General features: G+C 41.8%; 1 protein-coding gene across 1 annotated transcript in view; it reads right to left on the minus strand.

The window, feature by feature from the left end:
* The window catches only part of galnt18b (UDP-N-acetyl-alpha-D-galactosamine:polypeptide N-acetylgalactosaminyltransferase 18b), a 97,758-nt gene that overhangs the window by 35,028 nt on the left and 39,997 nt on the right, over positions 1 to 22,733 (minus strand). The window contains exons 4-6 of the mRNA XM_034197026.1: positions 5,244 to 5,427; positions 2,299 to 2,496; positions 1,937 to 2,051 (exon numbers count right to left, since the gene is read on the minus strand). Coding sequence (XP_034052917.1) covers positions 1,937 to 2,051; positions 2,299 to 2,496; positions 5,244 to 5,427 — 497 coding nt within the window. The remainder of the gene's footprint in view (positions 1 to 1,936; positions 2,052 to 2,298; positions 2,497 to 5,243; positions 5,428 to 22,733) is intronic.

Genomic DNA, 22,733 nt, shown 5'->3' on the forward strand with positions numbered 1-22,733 from the left:
CATGACCAATACACTGCAGACAGACAGACAGACACACAGACAGACAGACAGACCCTGCTGGGCTCTCTGGGACTGCTAATCTGAGGCCAAGCCAGGGTCCTCCAGTCTTGGCTCACTGCATCACCCTCCGATTCCAAAACATTGCTGAACTTTAAACTGCACTTACCTTCAGGCTAGGGCAAGTTCCTTTAGTCAAACAAAACCAAGCAAGTAAACAACATGGATAGTACCAGTAAAGTCAAAACACATCGTACATACAGTGTTATGAAGCAACGATGTATTTGTTTATATAAATAGGGCTTATAATATTTGCAAAAATAATCAATGTGTCCAGGGATATTATAAGGCCCATGAATTCTTAAAGCCTCTAAATTCTGGATGACAATGATTTACAGTACTAATCTCCCTTGTTTAATGATGATCGCATCTGTGTCATTAGCGAGGTTGTGATTAGTCAACCGCTTAGAGATGTCCCGCCCCTCAGCTGCAATGTGATGGAGCGCTGGCCAATAGAAGGGCAATTGTTACATAGTGATATCACTTTGTTACGACATTGAACAAGGAGTCCAATCGAGGCATGGGGGGGGGGTGGTGTGTGGGAAAGAAACTTTGGGATTTTAGCGTTTGCAAACCATTTACTTGCACAAAACCTATAAAACGCACTACAGAAAAGAGAAAACCCTAAAAAGCACAACATGGCCTCTTTAAAATATATAGTTTTTCGGAGATGTGACCATTGGAAATAAGTCATCTGGCATGAAAATAGCATTAAAAAAAATACGAATCGACAATATCTAACTAATCGAATAAGAGGGTGCACCCTACTGCACGTTGTACTGCTGAACTAATAGCAACTGCTGATTTTCATCAAGTCAGAGCTGGTGATGTTGTACAAATTAAGTATAGCATGTGAAAGCAGCACAGCATTAGTACTGACAGTGTTTCTATCCACGCTGAACAATCTCAAGGTTCTCTTCACACATTACTGCTAACAGTAACAATGACTTTTAACACTGACTACACCCCCTTGTGCTTCAGTGGGGTCACCAGGGGATGAAGGTGATCACTCAGAATGAATTAGTAGAGATGATTTATTTTAGCTGACACTACAAAAGAGAGAGGACGTCACACTGCGTTCGGGGTACATTGCTGAGATAATCTCCTCTTCTGTGTTCACTTGTTCCTGTCAAAGCCTGTTAACATTGATATAACATCACTGTAGGTACCCTGTGTTATTCTATATTTTTCAGTGTCAACAAACTCCATGAAGAGACAAAAAACACAAAACACAATGATCCTAGTTACAGATGCAGTGTGGAGAGGGCTTTGTCATAGTATTTTAACCCAAAAAATATAATATAATTAACTACGTTTTATAATAAAACTAATAATAAAAAGAGAGTTGAGTGCAGTTTAGGAGGACTCTTGACCTCAGTATTAATCATTTCCTGGCCCTGGGTACTTTATTTAAGAGAGCTTTGACTTAATCATACACTGTCCTGATGCAGTAAATACTCACTACACCACCAAATGCATATTAATCCGCGTCTGAAAATAGTTCCAAACTAAGGCACAATTTACTGATGTTTGAGTAACGTTTGCTTAAATCTACAGTGCTCAGCTGTATTACTATAGTCATGATGGAGCTGTGAAGATAAATTCCATTCAAGTTGGCTGCATATTCTACATTTGTTGATGCTTTACTTCTCACTTCTTTATTGATTATCCCACCTTTACACCTTTTCTTAATTGCAGTGACCACCTAGCTCGCAGCAGAGTGACTCATTTTTTAGATGAATATTTTACATAAAAAAAAGACAATGAGGCTTGTGACCTTGCTCCCAACAGCCATTAAGTATCATTATCATAGTTAATTTCCCACACATTACCTAGATGAACAATGGCCCATGGCCTCGGGGATGACATTATTACTCACCCTGATGCCCAGCTCCACATTTTCTCCTCCGTACACCTCCATCCCCTCATCCAGCAAACCGATCTCCTCAAAGTACAGCCTATCCACCACGAAGCAGCCTATCAGGGCAGGGCTCCTGGGGGGTTTAAGATTATGAAAATCAGTTTTGTTTCTCTTATGTAGGTAATTTTATCTTGGCACAGTTTCTATAGTAACAGGGGAAAGAAGAGAAATGTGTCATTGTTCAACATATAATTTGTTCATGAATGCTGCATGAATTACCCTTTCAGCAGGCCTGACATTTGGTTAGTTTACATTTAAGTTAAAAAATAACATAAAATCTTATCATTTCATTCAGGCTACGAAGACAGCTGGTCACTCACTGGATTGGTGCGCTCTTGTTGCCTTTGTGCCACCAGGATTTGGGTGGGTTAAGGTAGCGACACCACAGCTCCCAGTCAAAGCCCTGGGCCGACAGCGGATACTCTTCAATCTCAAACGTGTCGTACTTGATGTTATCAAATGATGGGGAGATTATGCGGGTTCTGTCTTCTTGAATTCTCTGCAGAATGGGTTCAGCCCTTCAAATACGAAAAGAGAAAATACATTTAACTGAGTAAAGGTTTTGACAGGCTTTCAAAGTTACCTTGGAGATCAAGCCTCATGCGTGAGGACACTTTTTAGAAACCAATTGGATTGAATCATTAATTCAATCCAATTTGTTAGACTGACAAACCATTATTTCCCATCTGATATGTTAATGGTCATTTTTCTAATTGAAATATAAAGTGATAAAGATTAAATACACACAAGGTCATTTCATCTACATTTTGACAAAGTGATCAAAGTGTGTTATGCCTTTAATACATGGAAAACATGCATGATACAGTGTATGATGTTTTTCATCTAAAAGAATATACAAATGTAATGAGATATGAAAATGTTAATCAATAGTTCTACATTTAGGGAATTAGGCCAATTGTATTTCTTGTTGAGAGTGATAAGAAAAGAAAAAAATGTCACGCTTATGTTTGTACGATAAACATGAAGCCACAACCAGGAGACTATTAGCAGAAGAGGACAGGTTAAGAAAAAAACCCAGCTATGTCTGTCCAAAGTTTAGAAAATCCAAATACTGTATCAGCACAATCCCTCTATATATTAAAAAATGTATGTTGTTTGTTTAAACCTGGGAACAAAATTGTGTTGGAGGAATTTTTAACCTTCAGTTAGAGCCAGCCTGGTTTATTCCCCTGTTACTTGCGTTTATTACTATGGTCTTTGGTACCAGGCAAAAGCTCAAATCTAAACCTAATATAGTGATAAAATGTAAGGATGGCACTTAGCTGCATAAAGTTGATAGCTTTAAATATATTGGTGTATGGCTAGACTCTGAGCTTTCATTTAAACTACATTAGGCGCATTCACACTGCGGTACTTTTCCCACAAAGGTTCATGTGAACTTAGTTCATGTGAACTCTTTTATCGCGTTCACACCAAAAAGAGCCGGTACTAAAATTAGTTAATGTGAACCTTTTTACCCCTTCGAAAGTCCCTGCTAGAGAGCAGGGACTTTCGTGCGGCTCTCTTGTGAGAAAAGAGCTATATTTCTGATTGGCTGGGCGGATTGCAAACCACGCCCCGTAAAACTACCAAAGAGTTTTGTGAAGCCGCCATTTTATTATCCTCGCATTAGCATTATTAGCATTAGCATTAGCCCAGCGCAGAAACGCAGAGAGACTAACTTATGGCAACACAAAATAAAACATGGGAGCGGTGGAGATGAGGAGGTGTCGGCGTTCTGGCGATTTACTCGGAAGGCTTCAGTAGAAGCTGCTGGGAGTCCCAGCAGCTTCTACTGAAGCCAGTCCCCAACTCCGGGGACTTCCGGCCGGGGACTTTGGGCGGCAGTATACGCCGTGAAGTGGTTTGCGGCCTGCCAGTAAACCCAAAGCAGAAGAAGAACAAGTGACGTCAGCGGCTTCATTTGCCTAATCCACCCCCAGGGACTTATTCCAGTGTGAACGCGATCTGTACTTAGTTCATGAGAACTAAAGAGTTCACATGAACTAAATTCACATGAACCTTTGTGGGAAAAGTACCGCAGTGTGAATGCGCCTATATAAAGCATGTAATACAACAAGTCAATTACGGAATCGGTGTCTTACACCGCTCTCGCAATTGGTTTACGCTCAGTGTCCGTAAGAGAATTGCTTCTCAATTTATTCTTCCGATTATGGACTATTGTGAATCTGATGTTGTCTACCAAAATGCACATAAATCAGATCTTGCTCCACTCAACATAGCCTACAATAGACTATGCAGATGTGTTCTTGGTTGTCCTTTTCGTATACATCACTACACAATGTATAACTAACTTAAATGGCCTTCATTAAATGTAAGAAGACACATGCATTGGCTTCAGATGATATTTAAATGCATTTATCTTAACTATCCCCCTTATTTAAAGCAGTATTTTGTACCCTACTCGCCAAATCATCAAGTTAGATTTATTTCTCTGTCCCCTCTGCAAAAAAATCTATTGGCAGAAGAGCGTTCATGTTCAAAGCCCCAACAGACTGGAATACTTTACCTGCTGCCATTAGATCTCTTGCATCATTGGGTATGTTTAAACATGCATTATCATCTCACTTTCAACTGGTCTGCACTGATATTGATGAAACTGATATTGATGAAACTGATCTGCTCAACTGTCTCTCAAATTGTAATGATTGTAATGATTGTATGTATTACTTGAATTTTACTTATCAGACTGTGCGTGGTTTGTCTTGTTTGTCATGTTTTGCTTTTTGTCTTTTTGTTTATGTATGTCTGTAAGTTGTTGCTATTGTCGGGACCCCCTTGAAAACGAGATGGTGCATCTCAAGGGGTTTATCCCAATAAATAAAATGTCTATATATATTATGCAAAGCGAATAAAAATGGCTTCATGCTGCAGCTTCATTTTTGGCAAGAAAACGAATAACCAGTAAGATACAGTTTACACATTTAAAATTAGATATCCCTACAATGAGGCCTTTAGAAGTTTCTATGACAGATTTGGGAAGTGCAAAGGTATGCGCCGGAGTATGAGTACCCTGGCAGATAAGCGATCTTGTGCAGAGTGTATTCTTTGTGTATATACATATATTGAATTAATGCTTGTGTCAGAGATACAAAATACAGTCAGTATAAAAAGAGCCAAGCTACAGTCTTTGTTATTAAATTAAATTATTTGCTGAAAACCCACACAGAGGAATATGACTCAAAAAGCAGCGCTCTGGTGTTGAGCTGTTGACCTCATGCCGCATTCGCTGCGAGTGACTCACCAGCCAACGTTGAATTCGACGTGGGCATCAAACAGGGCGACCACTGGGGCAGTGGCGGCCCTCCACCCACTCACTCTGGAACGGATCAGACCCTCCTGCTTGGTATGACGCACCAACACGATGAATCCCGGATGCTGGCTGTTGGTCTCAGACACAAAATCTTGCAGCTTCTCCTTGAGCTCTTCTGAAAAACACACATGTGAATTGTTAATAAATATCTAAAGAGGTTTTTAGGATCCATCATGGGATAGGTGAGTAAAGTACTTCTGAGCAAACCTCCACCCACAGGACGTCATCATGTCTATGTTTATGTTTATGTTTATGTTTATTAAGGATCCCCATTAGCTTTTGCTCTCGACAAAAGCTACTCTTCCTGGGGTCCGACACTTAAAACAATACAACAATAATACAACAATAATACAGCAACATTTAGGACATAAGTCCTGACATCATTAATAACATTAAAAACATTAAAAACATCACCAATATCATCAACAACATGCGATCAAATTAAATTAGGGTTCACAGCTCACAAGGGTACATGGTCATTAGTAGATGGCCCTTCAATCTCTTCTTGAAAGAGGCTCTGGACTCTATTTCAGTAAGGTAGTTTGGCAATGAGTTCCATTCCTTTATAGCTCTATAAGACACAGAAGATTTCAGAAGATGTGTCCTGGGTTTAGGTGCCAGTAGATGGCCTGATGTAGCTTGTCTAGTCTTATGGTCATGCTCGTCTCTTGTGTAAACTATTTGATCATAAAAATACAGTGGTTTTTTGCTAAATTGGACATTTAAAAAAAAGTGATAACACGAGATTGCAGACGTTTCTCAACTGGAAGCCATGATAGGCTTCTATGCATAACTCCAATATGAGTGCGCTTCGAACAGTGTAGAGCTAGTCTGGCAGCCTTGTTTTGAGCTATTTGTAATTTCTGTAAATGTGTTTTTGCTGCTGATGACCATATGACCGGACAGTACTCAAGATATGACAAAACCAGAGACTGAATGACTTGTTTCAAAGTGGTTGGTGTTACATACTTTGTACATTTTCTCGCCACAGCTATGCTCCTTCCCATTTTAGTTACGATACTGTCAATTTGCTTTATCCACCGTAAACCAGAATCAAGAACAATGCCAAGCAACTTAGTCTCGTTTACCTGTTCCACTGGCTGACCAGCCAGTGTCAGGCTTAATTGAGGATTGCTGCTTAACATGTGTCTGGATCCGAACACCATTGCTTTTGTTTTTGCAATGTTGAGTACCAGTTTGTTATTGTTGACCCAGTCTGCTATGGCTTTAATCTCTATTTTAAGTAGATAGTTTAACTCACTGCATGTTGATGCTGTACTGTACATCGTGGAATCATCAGCATACATTATTACACTGGACTTATTTAATACGTAAGGAAGGTCATTTGTGAATATAGAGTACAACAAAGGCCCAAGCGAACTCCCCTGTGGGACCCCACACTGCAACACCTTACTTTCAGAAAAGCTCCCATTGAAAAACACTCGCTGCCTTCTCCTAGTCAGGTAGCTCTCCATCCAACACATAGCAACAGAATCAAAACCATAGCATTTGAGTTTGTTCAGCAGCAGACTATGATCGATTACATCGAAAGCTGCGCTAAAGTCTAACATCACAGCTCCCACAAGCCTCCTATCATCCATGCTCTTTAACCAGTCGTCGGTCATTTGTGCAAGTGCTGTACTTGTAGAGTGACCATCTCTATAGGCATGTTGGTAGTTCGTTGTCAGATTGTTACTTGAAAAGTAGTATTGAATTTGGGTGTATACTATTTTTTCTATTAATTTACTTAACACTGGGAGGAGACTTATAGGTCGACTATTGGAACCAGCAAAGGTTTTTCTTTTATCCTTGGGTAATGGCCTTGGCTTCCTTCCAGATCTCGGGACACACGCCTTGCTCTAAACTTTTATTAAAAATGTGACTCAATGGCTTGGATATGTATTTGGCCGTCATTTTGAGCAGTTTACCATCCAAGTTGTCAATCCCAGGAGATTTATCATCGGACAGATGTAAAAGCATATTTTCAACATATTCTTCTGTAACATTGTGGAATTCAAACATGCACTGCTTTTCCCTCATGATACAATCTTTAATGATGTGATGTGACACTGTGTCCTTGACTGCACCCATGGCATTCCTCAGCTGATCTACTTTATTTGTAAAATAATCATTAAAATGATTTGCAATATCTGCTGGCTTGGTAATGAATTTACCCTCGGTTTCTATAAAAGAAGGATGCATGTTTGAGTTCCTCCCCATTATGTTATTCAATATTTTCCATAATTTCTTTCCATCATTCGTAGAATCACTGATTTCTTGCATGTAGTATTCCCTCTTTCTACATTTATTCAATTTGGTTACCGCATTTCTTAGTTTACAGTAATGTTGTTTGTCACATAGAGAACCTGTTCTGTCTGCCGTTTGTTTAGCATCATCTCGTTGGACCATTACACTTCTCATCTCGTCATTCAACCAAGGGGCACACTTTGACCGGGCAGACCATTTTCTCATATGAACATGCTGATCGGCAATCCCCATGAAAGACTTCATAAATACTCCCAGTGCTTTTTCTGGGTTTTCCTCATGGCAAACATCAAACCATTGCACATTCTTTACCTCCTCTACAAATTGTTCCTGATTAAACCCCTTATAAGACCTTCTATAATTTATCTTGGAGCCAGCCTTAGGTATTTTGGTCTTGCGTACTATAGCAACTAGATTATGATCACTAAAGCCAACTGTGAGTGACAACACTTTAGTGCAGTGCTCTGGCCTGTTGGTATAGATGTGGTCAATGCAGGTCGTTGTAATAGCCCCATGTTTATTTGTAGCCCTTCTGGTTGGTGATGTTATTACCTGAGTCATGTTACACATTTTGGCAGCTAATGCAATCTTGTTCCACATGGGGCATTTCTCATTGAAGGCATTGATATTCAGGTCTCCCATGAAATATATTTCGCTATTACACTCAGCTGTATTATCTACCATTTCACAAATACCATCTAGATAGTTTGAATTGGCACTCGGTGGCCTATAACAGCATCCAATTAATATGGGTTTTAAATGTGGCAATTGTATTTGTAACCATAAAGCTTCTATTTCATTTTTCATTAGGTCGTATCGTACTTTAGCTGGAATATGATTTTGTACATAGATCAAAACTCCGCCACCATTCTTATCTCTATCCTTTCTGAACAGATTGTAACCATGCATTGCAACCTCTGAATCATCAACAGATGAGTCCAGGTGTGATTCTGAGATAGCCAGTATGTGTATATTATTTGATTCTACCAAATGGCAGAGTTCATGCACCTTATTCCTCAAACTACACACATTCAAGTGAGCAAGTAACATTCCCTTCTTTGGCAGATTAACAGAATGTGACATTATTGTCATGTGTTCATAATTAGTTCATATCAGATATACCTTAAAAGTCCAGTGATACAATTAGGTTCTGGAGTGCTGTGGGGGGCAGATTATCAGCTTGTCATGCCTCAGGAAGGCAATCTCTCCCCTCTCCCGCGCTTCCCACAATTTAGGGAGTAGCTCTTTCCTTTTCATTCTGACTGCTTCAGTGTAATCTTCATTAATGTAGATGTTCGTCCCTCTTAGATTTTTGTCTCTCTCCAAAACCGCTGATCTGTCCTTGAACCTCAGGAACTTCACTACTATGGGTCTGGGTCTGGTATTGTTAGCGGCTGGCTTCCCAGTGCGGTGAGCTCTCTCAATCTCAATGCTTCGTTGAAGCTGGAGTTTGTCCACAAGAATGTCTTTCACCTTTTCCTCAGTTTGCGCCCAGGTCTCCCCAGGCTCCTCACCGATGTCCTCCCACAGTGGGCGGTATTTCATTGGTAGGAAGCTAAAAGTACTCACTGCTTCACCACTTTGATCACTAGACCAAAGAGGCAGCAGCTTGAGACACCAATGCAGACCTCCATGGGGCTTACAAGTCATAACAGGATATTGCAAAATTGAGGACGTAGCCTGAAATGCTTTTCAAAACAAGGATGAAGATGGCGAGAGTCCGTCCGGCTCCTGAGTTTACCTCCATTATTACCTGAGTTATATATGTTATTGTGAGTCATATACCCTGAAGAGGGAAATAGTCAGTGCTACTTCTATGAAAAACAAGCCTCTAGTTCTCCCCATAAATTATGATTTGAAGCAATATTTCAGCAAATTTTTCTCTAGAATACAGTTAATTACAGCAATATATTATAGGTTCGCCTTCTGGTTAAACAAGAACATTTATTAAGCCAAGGCTGGTTCCCTTTTCTTGATATGAAACAACACTTTGGAGGCGGCTATGAGTTGTCAACAAATGAATGATGAAAACCACAGCACTTCTTTTCCCACACATGAACAGTCCATACAGTCCTATCACAAAGTTGGCAGAGCAACATTTTCTCCTATGCTGCAACCACCTGGCACCTGTTCCCTATACAAGCCTCACAGCACATATCAATCAGTGCATCTACCACAGTGAAATTCAATTTAAAATGCAAGAATATATCATATAAATATTTTTACTTCATATATTTTCAGCGGCAATCCCAACAGAGGTTGGGAAAGCATGAATTATCCTCACCCATATGTGTAATTTCAGGATGCTCAAAAGCTCCGCAATATTTTTGTCTTAAAGGTCACCTATTATGGAAAATCCACTTTTTCATGTATTTTATACATAAAATGTGTCCCCTCTGTGCAAAGAGATTCTGAAAGTTTCAGGAAAAAAGATTTGCTTTCGTTTTGTCCTGATCCATTTATATAAAAACCTGTCTGAAAATGAGCTGATCAGATTTTGGCCACTTTATGATGTCATAACGATTTTATGGCTTGTGTAACCATTAGCCAATCACCAACCAAGGTAACCCCCCCCCACCTTATCACCTGAATCTCCTCCTAGAGTACCATTGTGTTATTTTTAACCAAATATCTCGCAGAGGGGCGTGGAGAGTGGCTCCTTATTTTCATCTAAAGTAACAGACAGAGAATCAGCACTTTTGAAACAGGGCTGAAACAGAGGGGATTATGGGATGCTACAATGATCTGTTTGGTATTTGGACGCAAACACTTCAGAGCAAAGATGGAGTACTCAAGTGCCGATTTTCGGGACTCGTGACTCGAATCGGACTCGTGCACTGATTGACGCGACTAGGACTCGTGAATTCTCGTGCACGATGACTTGGACTCGTGAATTTTTTCCCCCACGATGACTCGGACTCGACTTGTACATTGACGCTGCTCCGACTTGGACTCGGACTCGAGCAAGTTTTCTCTGGAGTCTGATGTCCTCTATCCTGGCGTGTGCACCTGCGAGGCGAGTTCACGTACTGGGCCCCGCTATTCCAGTCTAAAGATGTCTAGAGACACACCCCGCATCGTGTTGTATGCTTTCACGCATTCTGCTTCCACATTGGAAAAGAGCAGCGCAAAATGCTCGTTATGTGGAACAAATATTGAAGAGAAGGCCGTAACACATTACTCTAAGGATCGAGTTCAGACATATAGGCTGTCTTGAACACTATCATCAGAGTAACGTGAACTAATCAATAAATAAAGATTCAGCCGATAACACGAAAGCACATGGCTACTTAACATGCAGAATGAAGTCATTTTGCATGCTAAGTAGCCATGTGCTTTCTGGGGCTTAGGCTGAAGTCGAATAGTCCATTTAGCTTAGGAAGCTTCCTAACAGAGTGAAATGACCCGGAAGTACCTCAGTGGCAGCCATGATAAGTGCCGTTCGAATTCTCTCGATCAGTGCTTCTCAAAGTGTGGTCCGCGGACCACTGGTGGTCCGTGAGCGCCCCCTAGTGGTCCGTGAGTATATTGGTAACATTTCACATTTGAAATAAATAAATATAAGTTTTTCGCACTCTCGCGGGAATATCTCCGCAATGGAGCGAGTTTCACTTTCGATTGCATGATATAGCCCAGATAAACACCTTCATCACACATGTTGCCACTTGTTGGTACCATTTTCAGGCGATTTGTAAAAAAACAATGTGTTTTGGGATATTTGTGGAGTTAGGTGGTCCTCAAGTGTTTTTTTATTGGTTAAGTGGTCCTTGGTATGAAAAAGTTTGAGAAACACTGCTCTAGATGATAGAAAAGGAGGTTTCAAACTTCCTTTATAACCTCCTTTAGCTTAGGAACCACTGGACCTCCCTTGACGAAAGGAGAGGAGAAAATGCTGCCCCACAATGCCTTGCAGCCGCGGCATTTCCCGTCACACAACAGTCGGCCGTTCACGGAAACAACCGATTATGACCGAGAAATGATATCATGAAAGTTACGGTGCTTATTAAGCATTTTAAAACGTATACGGTAAGTTGCCAAAGTGCTTTGTTTTGAACGTTCATCAGTATCAAAGAGAAATATGACCGTTAGTTTTTAAAAATAGTTAGTTAGTTAGTTAGTTTTTAAAGTCAGCATTTCACAGTGTTTACTGAGCTGTGTGGGGTTGTTCAACTTTTAAAAGATGTTTGAATGGTGACACACTGATAGATGTTAAGGACTTACGTTTATAATAAATACATCTGTATTGATTTTAAGATATTTTCATAGTTCATACAATCATACGTATTGGGATCATTTGTATTAATGTGGACCGGAGGGAGAGGGTGACGACGAGCATAAGTTTCACTTTCCTTTTTTATTTAAATTCCAACTTTGGTCATGAAGAATATGTTTCTCTGTTGTCCACGTTCATAAAGCATAAAACAACAGCGTCAGAGCACGGTGCAGAGTCTCTAGATGAGTTTACTTTACAGTAGTCCGTCGTTCTTTTTAAACATCAATGTTGTAGTCCGCTGTATAGAAAACTGTAGTTTCCAAAGTTTCCCCACAGCAGCAGACGCAGATTTATGACGTCCGCTGGCGCATCATAAACACGTCGGATAGTGAAAGTGCAGTCAGATTCTCTAAAGTACCACAGTCTCTTCTCCTAAATCCTTTTGAATTCTCCTATCCACTATCCCTTAACCCCGTGAAGTTTCACTCAGAGGTCAAGGAATAGACGATAGGGTTAGACGTTAGGAGCTGATTTTTGGATTATCCAACCGCAACCTTAATCTTTATTGGTAAACCGATTTAACCGGTAAAAGTTACTTCAAAATAAGAGTCCCGATCTTATTACTATCAAAATAAAAGTGTAAAACGAAAACTTTACCATAGGAAAATATTGGCATACAAATATAATCACTTCTCTAAAAGGTAACTCATTTGAAATATAGTTAGACATATTATAGGTAATTTACAATAATAATAATAATAATAATAATATAAGCTTTATATTTGTATAGCACCTATTACAAGAATTGTAGCCAAACTCGCTTCACAGCAGTTCAATAGACAGATTAGTATAACATGACAGGATAAAAGCAATGTAGAGGAGCAGCTACATTTCAACACATATATCCACGAAGATTAATACATGAAGACTTGTGACTCGGACTTGACTTGGACTCTTCTTACGTGACTCGGACTTGGACTCGAACACAGGTAATGATGACTCGGACTCGGACTTGGACTCGGACTTGAACACAGGTAATGATGACTCTGACTCGACTCGGACACTCCTTGGGTGACTCGGACTCGACTACGACTCTCCCTTGGTGACTCGGACTTGGACTCGGACTCGAAGAGTGGTGACTCGAGAGTGACTTGGACTCGTGAATTGGTGACTTGACTACAACACTGCTTCAGAGTAATGTTTTGTATATATCTGAGACCTATAATAAAGTAATGAAAAACAGTATAATAGGGGACCTTTAAACTTGCAGTTACCCACCAGTAAAAGTACTACTTAAGAGAAGAAACACTGTAGGGTCACATTCATATATGAATGAGTATATAGATAAACTCTCTTTTGTATCTTAATTCAATAACATGTTAAGACAGTTTATTTGAGTAAAAAGTGAAGATTACACTTTTTCAGGTGGTTTTTCTCTTAATAACAATGCAAATGAACATTGAATTATGAAGAGTCAATACAACGAGCACAGAATGAACACTCTTCTGATTTCTTATGTCAAGGAAAATTAGTTGTATTGTCAACTGTTTACATTAAAGGTGGGGTAGGTAAGTTTCAGAAACCGGCTCGAGTGCACTACAATTTGAAAGTACACAGCCGAAAAGAATCCGCCCCTTCCTTCAGACTTCCTTACAGAGCACCTCCTCCAACACACATGAACGCGCACATGACGTCAGCAGACTGGTGAAAGTGGCCGCCTGTTGCTGGCGAGTCATTGAAGTACTGCTGCAATGCACGCCCAATGACGGCACGCCCAATGAGGGCACGAGATACATTTGTTCGTGCACGAGATGGAAGGCTGACAGACAGGTCGACAATCTTGTACTTTTTACAGTATTACGGCTTCCACAGATGACATTTTTTTATGGATTTTTTGTCAAAGCACTTAAGATATTCATTGCTATCGGGATGTTAAGAGCATTCCATGCATGCCAGGCCCTCCCATTTGACATTCCTGCCCTCCCCCAATAAACACGTTTTTTAAATTATTTATAACATTTAAAAAATAAAAATTTTTTGCAGCAGCACGCCTTAATCTCACAAGCTTGACCTCGTCAAACCCCGGGGCTGAGTTAGCGAGCCCAATCCTTGACTCATCAAGGCGGCCGCCACCAACGCTGTCCTCCGATGCACAGCTCCTTGTGCCCCTACCATCACCACCTGCGTTGCCACACCCTGTACCACACCCGCCAGCAGCAGCAGCAGCAGCAGCAGCAGCAGCACATCAACAGGTACTATTGGGCCAGCAACCGCTCAAAGACCAACAGCCCCAGATGATCTTGGGGTTAATAAAACCAGCCAGGTGAAACTGGATCGTTATCCAGGGAGATTGTTTTCAGGGAAGAAGCACACTTTTTCCACTGCTTGGTACAACAACAGACCATGGCTTGAATATTCTTTAAAAGCAGACGCCGCCTTTTGACAGTTTAAAGTCAATACGTCTTCATCTGATGCGGCTTTTACTGTCAAAGGTTTTTGCGACTGGAAACATGCATTACAGACTGATAAAGGACTGCTAAGGCATGCCGCATCAAAAGAACACATTTCATGTGAGAGTTTGTGGAGAGAGAGAGAGATACGCGAGGAAACAAATAAGGAAATTAGTACTTTGGTGCACACAGATCAGCTGGCACGGAACCGTTATTACGTGTCAGCTGAGCTGTCGTTGATATGATAGCTTTTTTAGCTGTCAACCAACTCCCTCTCAGAGGTGACCACGATTCACTCCACAGCATGTCCGAGTCAGGCAGTGGGCTCTTCCTATCGCTGTTTGAGTATACGCTGCACAAAGATGCAGAGTTGGCCAAAATAATGGAAAGCATTCCCCACACAGCAACATACACCTCTCACGACATGCAAAATGCCATAATAGAAATAATGAGCACCTTAGTGACTGAGCATATTGTCGAAGAGATAGGGGATGCGGTGTATTCTATTAAAGTCGACGGAACCAGCTGGGATCCCACCGGGCAGGAGAATATTTCCATTGTTCTTCGGTTTATCGATGCAAACTGAGATAAAAGAGCGGCTTTTGACCATAGCCACTGCAGACGGAGGGGATGCCAACACTCTAACCCAAACGGTTATTTCCGAACTGACCAAGGCTGGACTGAGCACAGACAAAATACTGAGCCAAGTGTATGACGGGGCCTCCCTGATGTCGGGAAAACATGGTGGAGTACAGAAACTCCTTCAGGATACATTGAAGAGGGAAATCCCATACGTGCACTGCTTCAATCATCAGCTCCATTTAGTGGTAGTGCAGGCAATGTCCGCAGAACAGCCCATCACAGATTTTTTTAATGTGTGTAACCTCTTGTACAAATTCATCCGAAAACCCACAGTCGCGGTTCATTATCAAGGGGAAACACTAAAACGTCTGCTTGACCAACGCTGGACCGGTCATTTGGCCACAGTGCAGGTGATACAGAAATCACATGAGGAAATTTCCCAGCTGTTGACGGAAGTTCAACGTGCACGCTCCTTCCCAGCTGACCTGAGAGTGGAAGCTGTGGGACTGCTGAGTGTCATCTCAAAGCTGGACTTCAGATTAATTGCGCTTCTCATCAACAAGATTTTGATGCTTCTTGAACCACCTAATAGAATGCTACAATCGAAAGACATGGATCTCCTGACAGCTGTCCAACTGGTGAACTCAGCCACGGTGTTGCGGGCCTGCGCACAGAAACCGAGTTTGGTGCGCTATGGGATAAGTGTGGAGCAGCAGAGGACACAACTGACCCGCCCCAAAGTAAGAAGAGACGCACAACAAAAAACACAACTCTACAAGATTACGTTGTAATCTACTGGAGCACGGCTTGACCAGGACGAAACAGTAACAGAAAGTAGGAGACTGTTTTACAGCTGCATTGACGCAGTGTGTGGAGAGATGGCACGACGCTTTGGAGAGTGCAACAGCGCACTGATGGAATCACTGGCTTCACTTGATCCTGAGAGTGATTTATTTTTGAACACAGACAAAGTATTGCCCCTGTTGGAGTTGACCAGCACTAAACTTGTAGAAGCCGAGTTTGTTGTGGCCCGACAGTTTCTTCGCGCACAAATGGAAGGCTCTACGCCCCCAGATGATGGAAAATAGACCATTAAAACACTCCTCACCACCTTCCACAAGACCCTGGAAGCCATGCCAAGTGTCATAGGGGCATTTAAGTCGGCTTTAACTTTCGGGGCTTCCACTGCTACCTGTGAGAACTCGTTTTCAGCCCTGAAAAACATTTTCCATGACCACCGACGGAGCATGCTGCACCAGCGGAAAGCTCACCTTATTCAACTCGGGTTTGAAAAGGACTTACCAGGAAATGCAGGGATGAGTGGAAGGACACTTTGCTGAGGCGATTCCATTCTTCAGGCAAACAGCGTCACCAGCTTTATTAGAATAAAGTAGTAAGTAATGTTTGCATGTCAATATGTCAGTGCTTACTGCGCCACATTACGCACTGCATAATGTGGTGTCGCGTCGCTCCCTCTGTATTATTATGTTTGCTGCTCCGGTCAACAGTGGCCCAAGCAAAGCTGTTGCTGTTATGTTTTTATTTCAAATGTGTGTGTTAAGGGAAATGTGCATATGTCCTCAGTTGTTGTCGTTATATATATTAGCCTATGTCTATTCTGTACTCAAGCTCACAAAGGGATGTCATGTTATTATTGTACCACTGTGAGGCACTGAAGTGTTATGTGCTACTTAAGGACGCAGGCTTTCGTCATATGTAAATGAGGGTGTGTTCACCTGATGCACATTCAGTCCAGATCTATGTGTGTTGTTGTTCTAAGTTAGCTTGGCTGAGCGAAAGGATGCACCTGCAGTGCATAGGAAAATAAACCATGCCCAAGGCGGGCTAAACAGTTCATCGTCTCCGTCTCTACTATTTCTCTCCGAGTGCAACGATGAGGAAGCTGCCATCCTTAACCAGTGTGCCTTGCTCGTGATTTACCAGTGTTTGTGCTGCCACGCACACAATGTTTCAAAAGTGGTTTCTTTGTTGCCCTTTATTTGTGTATGTATTTGCGATAAGTGTGCGTCTTTACGCAATGCTGTTGTCCTTGCTGTTTGATATATATTGTGCCGCACGTGACGGTTTTGTGGGCCCTCCCATGAAAATCATATGCCCTCCCTTTAGATTTGTTCTGGCGCCGGGTATGGAATATAACAAAAAGTGTATCCCGAGCCGGTTTCTGAAACTTACCTACCCCACCTTTAATCATGTGTATGCTTTATAAATACATTTACCTACAGCAATACAAACACAATGAAGAACTACTTATAAAAGCATTGCTCCATAGAGCTATATTACGGAGCCCAGGGGACATGGAGAAGAAACAAAAATTATTTGAAAAAAATAAAATGTTTTGCGAGATATCGCAAAACCCCTTTGCGAGATATCGCAAAACCCCTTTGCGAAATCTCGCAAAACCCCTTTGCGAGATCTCGCAAAACCCCGTTGCAGTTTGTAGACGGTCCCTAAGCACTCCTCTCCCTCCTCCAGCTGCAGATTGTGACCAATTCCTGATGTTTAGCTTGGATCACGGCGCGTATCGAACTGTTCTGATAAAAACGACTCTGTAGCTCGTTGTCTACCTTGCTATGATTGTAAAGTCATGTTGTTTGTATTTTTACAACATCATATTCATGAGTTATTGATCCGCGAAATTCGAATCTGTCAATAACCCAGCTCAGAGGGACGTGCATGTCCCCTCGAGTGTTCTCTTGAGGTGTCTTCACTTATGTGAAACCCTTTATATATACAGTCTATGTGTGAAACCTGTGCCTATTGCCAATCACTGATGTTATATATTTATTAGGGTCGGGACTCGATTAAAAAAATTAATCTAATTAATTAGAGGCTTTGTAATTAATTAATCGAAATTAATCGCATTTTTAATCACATATACATATTTGACCTGAGAACAGTGAGAAGCAATTTTTTTCACATGGATTTTAGTATACCATTAGGCGCATTCACACCGCAGTACTTTTCCCACAAAGGTTCATGAGAACTTAGTTCATGAGAACTCTTTGAACCTGGGGGAGGATTAGGCAAATGAAGCCGCTGACGTCACTTCTTCTTCTTCTGCTTTGGGTTTACTGGCAGGCCGCAAACCACTTCACGGCGTATACTGCCGCCCGGAGTCCCCGGCCGGAAGTCCCCGGAGTTGGGGACTGGCTTCAGTAGAAGCTGCTGGGAGTCCCAGCAGCCTTCCGAGTAAATCGCCAGAACGCCGACACCTCCTCATCTCCACCGCTCCCATGTTTTATTGTGTGTTGCCATAAGTTAGTCTCTCTGCGTTTCTGCGCTGGGCTAATGCTAATAATGCTAATGCGAGGATAATAAAATGGCGGCTTCACAAAACTTTTTGGGAGTTTTACGGGGCGTGGTTTGCAATCCGCCCAGCCAATCAGAAATATAGCTCTTTTCTCACAAGAGAGCCGTACGAAAGTCCCTGCTCTCTAGCAGGGACTTTCGTGGGGGTAAAAAGGTTCTCATGAACTAATTTTAGTACCGGCTCTTTTTGGTGTGAACGCGATAAAAGAGGCTAACGTCCACGCTAGCTTCCACGCTAGCTGCTATATGTTTTGCATTGAGATGATACTTGAGGCTTGATGTGCTGCGGTGATATGCGAATTTTCTTTTGCATAATTTGCACACAACCGTGCTCTTAACGACACTTCCATCCGTCCGTTTTTTAAAACAACATTTCCCACTTGTTCACTGTGGTTTGTTGTTGTCTGAAGTCATGAACGTTAGTTGGTGCTCCAGTATAATCGGTACGCCTGAAACTCATCCAGTGAGAAACGTTCCGCGGTGCAAAAATAAGTGCGATTAAAATGCGTTAATTTTTTTAACGCGTTAATTTTTATGTAATTAATTAATCTTAATTAACGCGTTAAAGTCCCGGCCCTAATATTTATATTTAAGGCCAAGCTCAAAGTAAAATCGATGAACCACTCCATTGTTGTGGTTTCTGTGTTGCCGTAGCAGCCGAACTGACCAGGAAGTACTAAATGAAAAGTATTGCGAGATCTCGCAAAAGTATTGCGAGATTTCGCAAAACTTTTTTTTTTTTCTTCTCCATGTCCCATAGGGGGCTCCGTAGGCTACTATATAGGTAAACCACAATCCACAGGGTACCTTTAAATTACAGTATATTCTAACTTTAGCCCAAAACACCACGGATACAAGAACACTTAACGTTGTTCAATTACTTGCACTTACTGAAAACTGACCCCATGAGTCAGCTAGGGAAATAATACAAATACTTAATAAAAAAGACATCAAAGTGTCTGAGGCTGCTAGTCCATGAAACTCAGAAAAATGCTGCTATTTATCACCAGGAGCAGAATTATACTCAATCTATATATATATTCAGCATGCAACATGAAATAGAAAATATCATGCATTGTGTTAAGATCTGGTAGTTCTGAAAAGCTTCAGATAAAGAGTAGGCTAGTATTATTAATATTAAGAATTGGATCCCAGGGGCAGATGTGTAGGATTATTAATGACTTGTGATAAAAATTATTCCATAACGTTTTGATTATAAAGTCCAAAAGTCAATAAAAAAATATAAAGAAAATTCATCGTCAAATCATTTCTAAAATCACAACATTTAAGCAAGAATTGTGATTCAAGCAAATGTGTTGGGATTTAGCCTTTAAACGTTTTTTTTTCACTGCAGTCAAAGAACATCTTAAAAAATGAACTGTAGCCTCATCCCAATACCCCTCCTCGACTCCTCCTTTCCCTCACTCGCATCCCTTCCTTGCATCTTAGCTCCGCCTCCGTAAGATGCGAGCGAGAGACACGAGGTGACGCGAGGACAGAGGAGTCCTCAGGTATTAATTGGGATGTCCTCGTTCACTCAAACGTCACTCTTAAACGACGTCTGTTAATGATGACATGCGCACAGCTGTATCGCCTCTCATCAGGCTTAACTGCATAACCCCTTAGGAACGGCCCATTTTTGGTTAAATATTTATTTAAATTAATGAATCTTTCTCTTGTTAGTCAAGGAATTCAATGTATGATGGTTGGTCCTGCTTTTGTGTTCCGTTTTGGTGTAAAATGTAGCCTACATTTAAATACAAATATAATTAAAGTAATGTGAAGCCTTTTAGAAATGAATTGCACATAAAAATTCCCACGGAGCTGTGAGCACTTATACATTTATGTGACGCTTTTCCACTCATCTTCCAGTTGTCGGTTTTCCTCTGTTGAAATCGACCAGCTGTGAAGGTGGGGACGGGGCTTTTATATGCGAGTGGTGAAAACACTTCCGCGTAGTCTGCTCGCGTGTATCCTCCCTTTCGTCTCCTCCCGCACCCCTCCTCCCTCACCCCTCCTCGACCCCTCCGTGTGCATTTCAGCTATTGGGACGTCCTTCAAAATGGCGTGTCTTGATCAATTTCCCGGGTCAAGTCCCGGAGGAGGGGAAGAGAGGAGTCGAGAAGGGGTATTGGGATGAGGCTTGTGTCTGCATTAAGCCAGCACTGGTTAACTTCCTTTTCTTCTCTGATAATTGCAATCAGCACACTTCCAATGCTCTTGATTAGATATCCATGATGGAGCAGAGCTACTCTGGATCATCGAAGTCAGGGCTAAGAAACACTTACTTGTACTAATTCAAGATTAAGCATCATATAAAAACAAACACCTCTTCACTTTGGACTCTAAATTCTGGCTAATGAATGCTAGTTACTCATGCGAGCAGCTGCTGCTCAAACGCATTACTGTATATGTAATAACTTTTAATCCATCAATAATCAAAACATTCTGATGTGTGAATTGAAAATAAAAATGATGGTGTGTTATAGCTCATAACAAATCATAATAAAGCACAGTTCATTACACTAAGAATGGCTGATGGCCAACAGTCATCAATCTTTCAGGAAGCTCTGCTGAAAGCAATGGGCTTTGCGATGGAGTTGGACTGGAACAAGCAAACAGGTTTCTAACATCACTGTGAGCTCAGGAAGTTAATCCAGTAACATATTCAAATGTTCAAAGGTTTTTCTCAGAAGGTAAAAGCAAAGTGAATGGTGAGCTGCAAAATGGTGAATATGCAATTAAACTCTATCCTATCCTCAGTGTGATATAACAAAAAAAACATTTTACGAGATTATGTTTAACTACATATGGATACTGTTTTTCTCAATCCAGTACACTTGTTACGTGCCACAGTTGGTGCTTGTGTGTGCGTGCTTTTGTGTGTGTGTCTCTCTCTCCATGATTGTCTCCAGGTGCAGCCTCTCCCCAATCAGGGCCTCCTTAAAGGACCTGAGGAAGGCTGCAGTGGCCCTCTCTCCTTGTCCTCTGGCTGCATGTGTGCAGCATGGTGTCTGTCTCTGTGTGAGGCCTGTGTTTTTGTGAATTGTTAGGAGATGTGCTCCAGTTTATCTTTTTGTGTTGTACTATTTAGTCACTTTCTTTTAACAGAAAGTTATTCTTAGTTATTTAAGTTTGTTTTGCAAATTGGCTGGTGAGCCTCTTTTCTTTTTTATTAATTAAACTGCATCACCTTGTGGCTTCAGCGGACAGTTTCCTCTCCTTTCTCTCGCCCGGTAGTTTTTGTGTTTTGTTACTTCCCTTTGTAGCCCTAGTTTAGGAGGGAACGTAACAACACTATAACATTTCTGTATTAAAAACAAGTCTTTAAGTGGATCATGGATAAACAATCCTTTCTGTGCTTCCCTTCATGTGTGCTGAGGTTTAATTCTGTCATACATGAAGTTACCTGCAAAACCAAGCAAAGGACATCTGACTGATGAATGGGCTTTAGTTTGTTTTGATTTTTAACCTGTTGCTCAGTGACCTTTAGTTAATTGAATGAAATGAAACTATAGGTTACTTACGTAACCCCAGTTCTCAGAGTAACATGAAGTGAGATGTCTCACTATGGGATGCGCCTCATCGCGGAGCAAACAGAAGCATCAATCTCATTACGCCAATCCTGATTGGCTGGTGATCTTGACGTCAGCGTCAGGGAATTCACCCCCTATAAGTAGCTTGCGCCACGACGCATGCGTCATTCAAAATAAGCACCTCTTCTCGCTTCACCATAGCAAGGAGGGCCGTCTGGTGAGACATCTCACTTCATGTTACTCTGAGAACTGGGGTTACGTAAGTAACCTATAGTTCTCATTCATAACACTCCGTTCGATGTCTCACTATGGGAAATTGTAGCTCCCGTATTGTCAGACGAGCTTATCTAGAAAATCACCAAACCAACCAGAACTTAACAGGTAGAGCTCTGACTCAACCAGGTGCCCAGCACTGCTTGAGTCACACTGGGAGCAGAACGTCCAGCCTGTTAAGAGGCGGACAAAAGTGAGCGGCGAGGACCAGCTCGCCGCTGCACCAATGTCTTGGATGGGAGACATCCTGGACAGAGTCCAGGATGCAGCCAGACCCTGAGTCGAAAGAGCTCGCGGACCCGAGGGTGCCTGCGAACTCTGACTCGTATGAGCCCCAAAGCAATTGCTTCCACAAACCAGTGGGAGAGCCGTTGCTTAGTAACAGGCTTGCCCTTATAAGGGTTAGCCCAGGACACAAGGGGTTGGTCATTATGACGAAGCACCCTTGATCTGTCCCTGTACGTGCGTAAAGCACGGGCTGGACACGGCAAATCCGGCCGCTGTTCCCCGGAGGAATACAGTGGCGGGGAGGATGCCTCAATGTCAAATGTGGTACCTGAACCAACCGCCTTAAGATAAAGGCAGGGTTGGGCTTCAACCACACTCTGTTTGCCCTGGGGCGAACTGAGTGCATGAAGACTGTACAGATAGTGCATGAGTGCCACTGGCTCGCTTGGCAGCTGCCAGGGTCAGCTTCATGTCACACTGTATTCAGATTGTATCACTCACGGGCCAGGCCCATAGAGCCAAGCGCTCTGGGTGTGGGTGAAAG

Source organism: Gymnodraco acuticeps, unplaced genomic scaffold (assembly GCF_902827175.1).
Source record: "Gymnodraco acuticeps unplaced genomic scaffold, fGymAcu1.1, whole genome shotgun sequence".
Classification (NCBI taxonomy): domain Eukaryota; kingdom Metazoa; phylum Chordata; class Actinopteri; order Perciformes; family Bathydraconidae; genus Gymnodraco; species Gymnodraco acuticeps.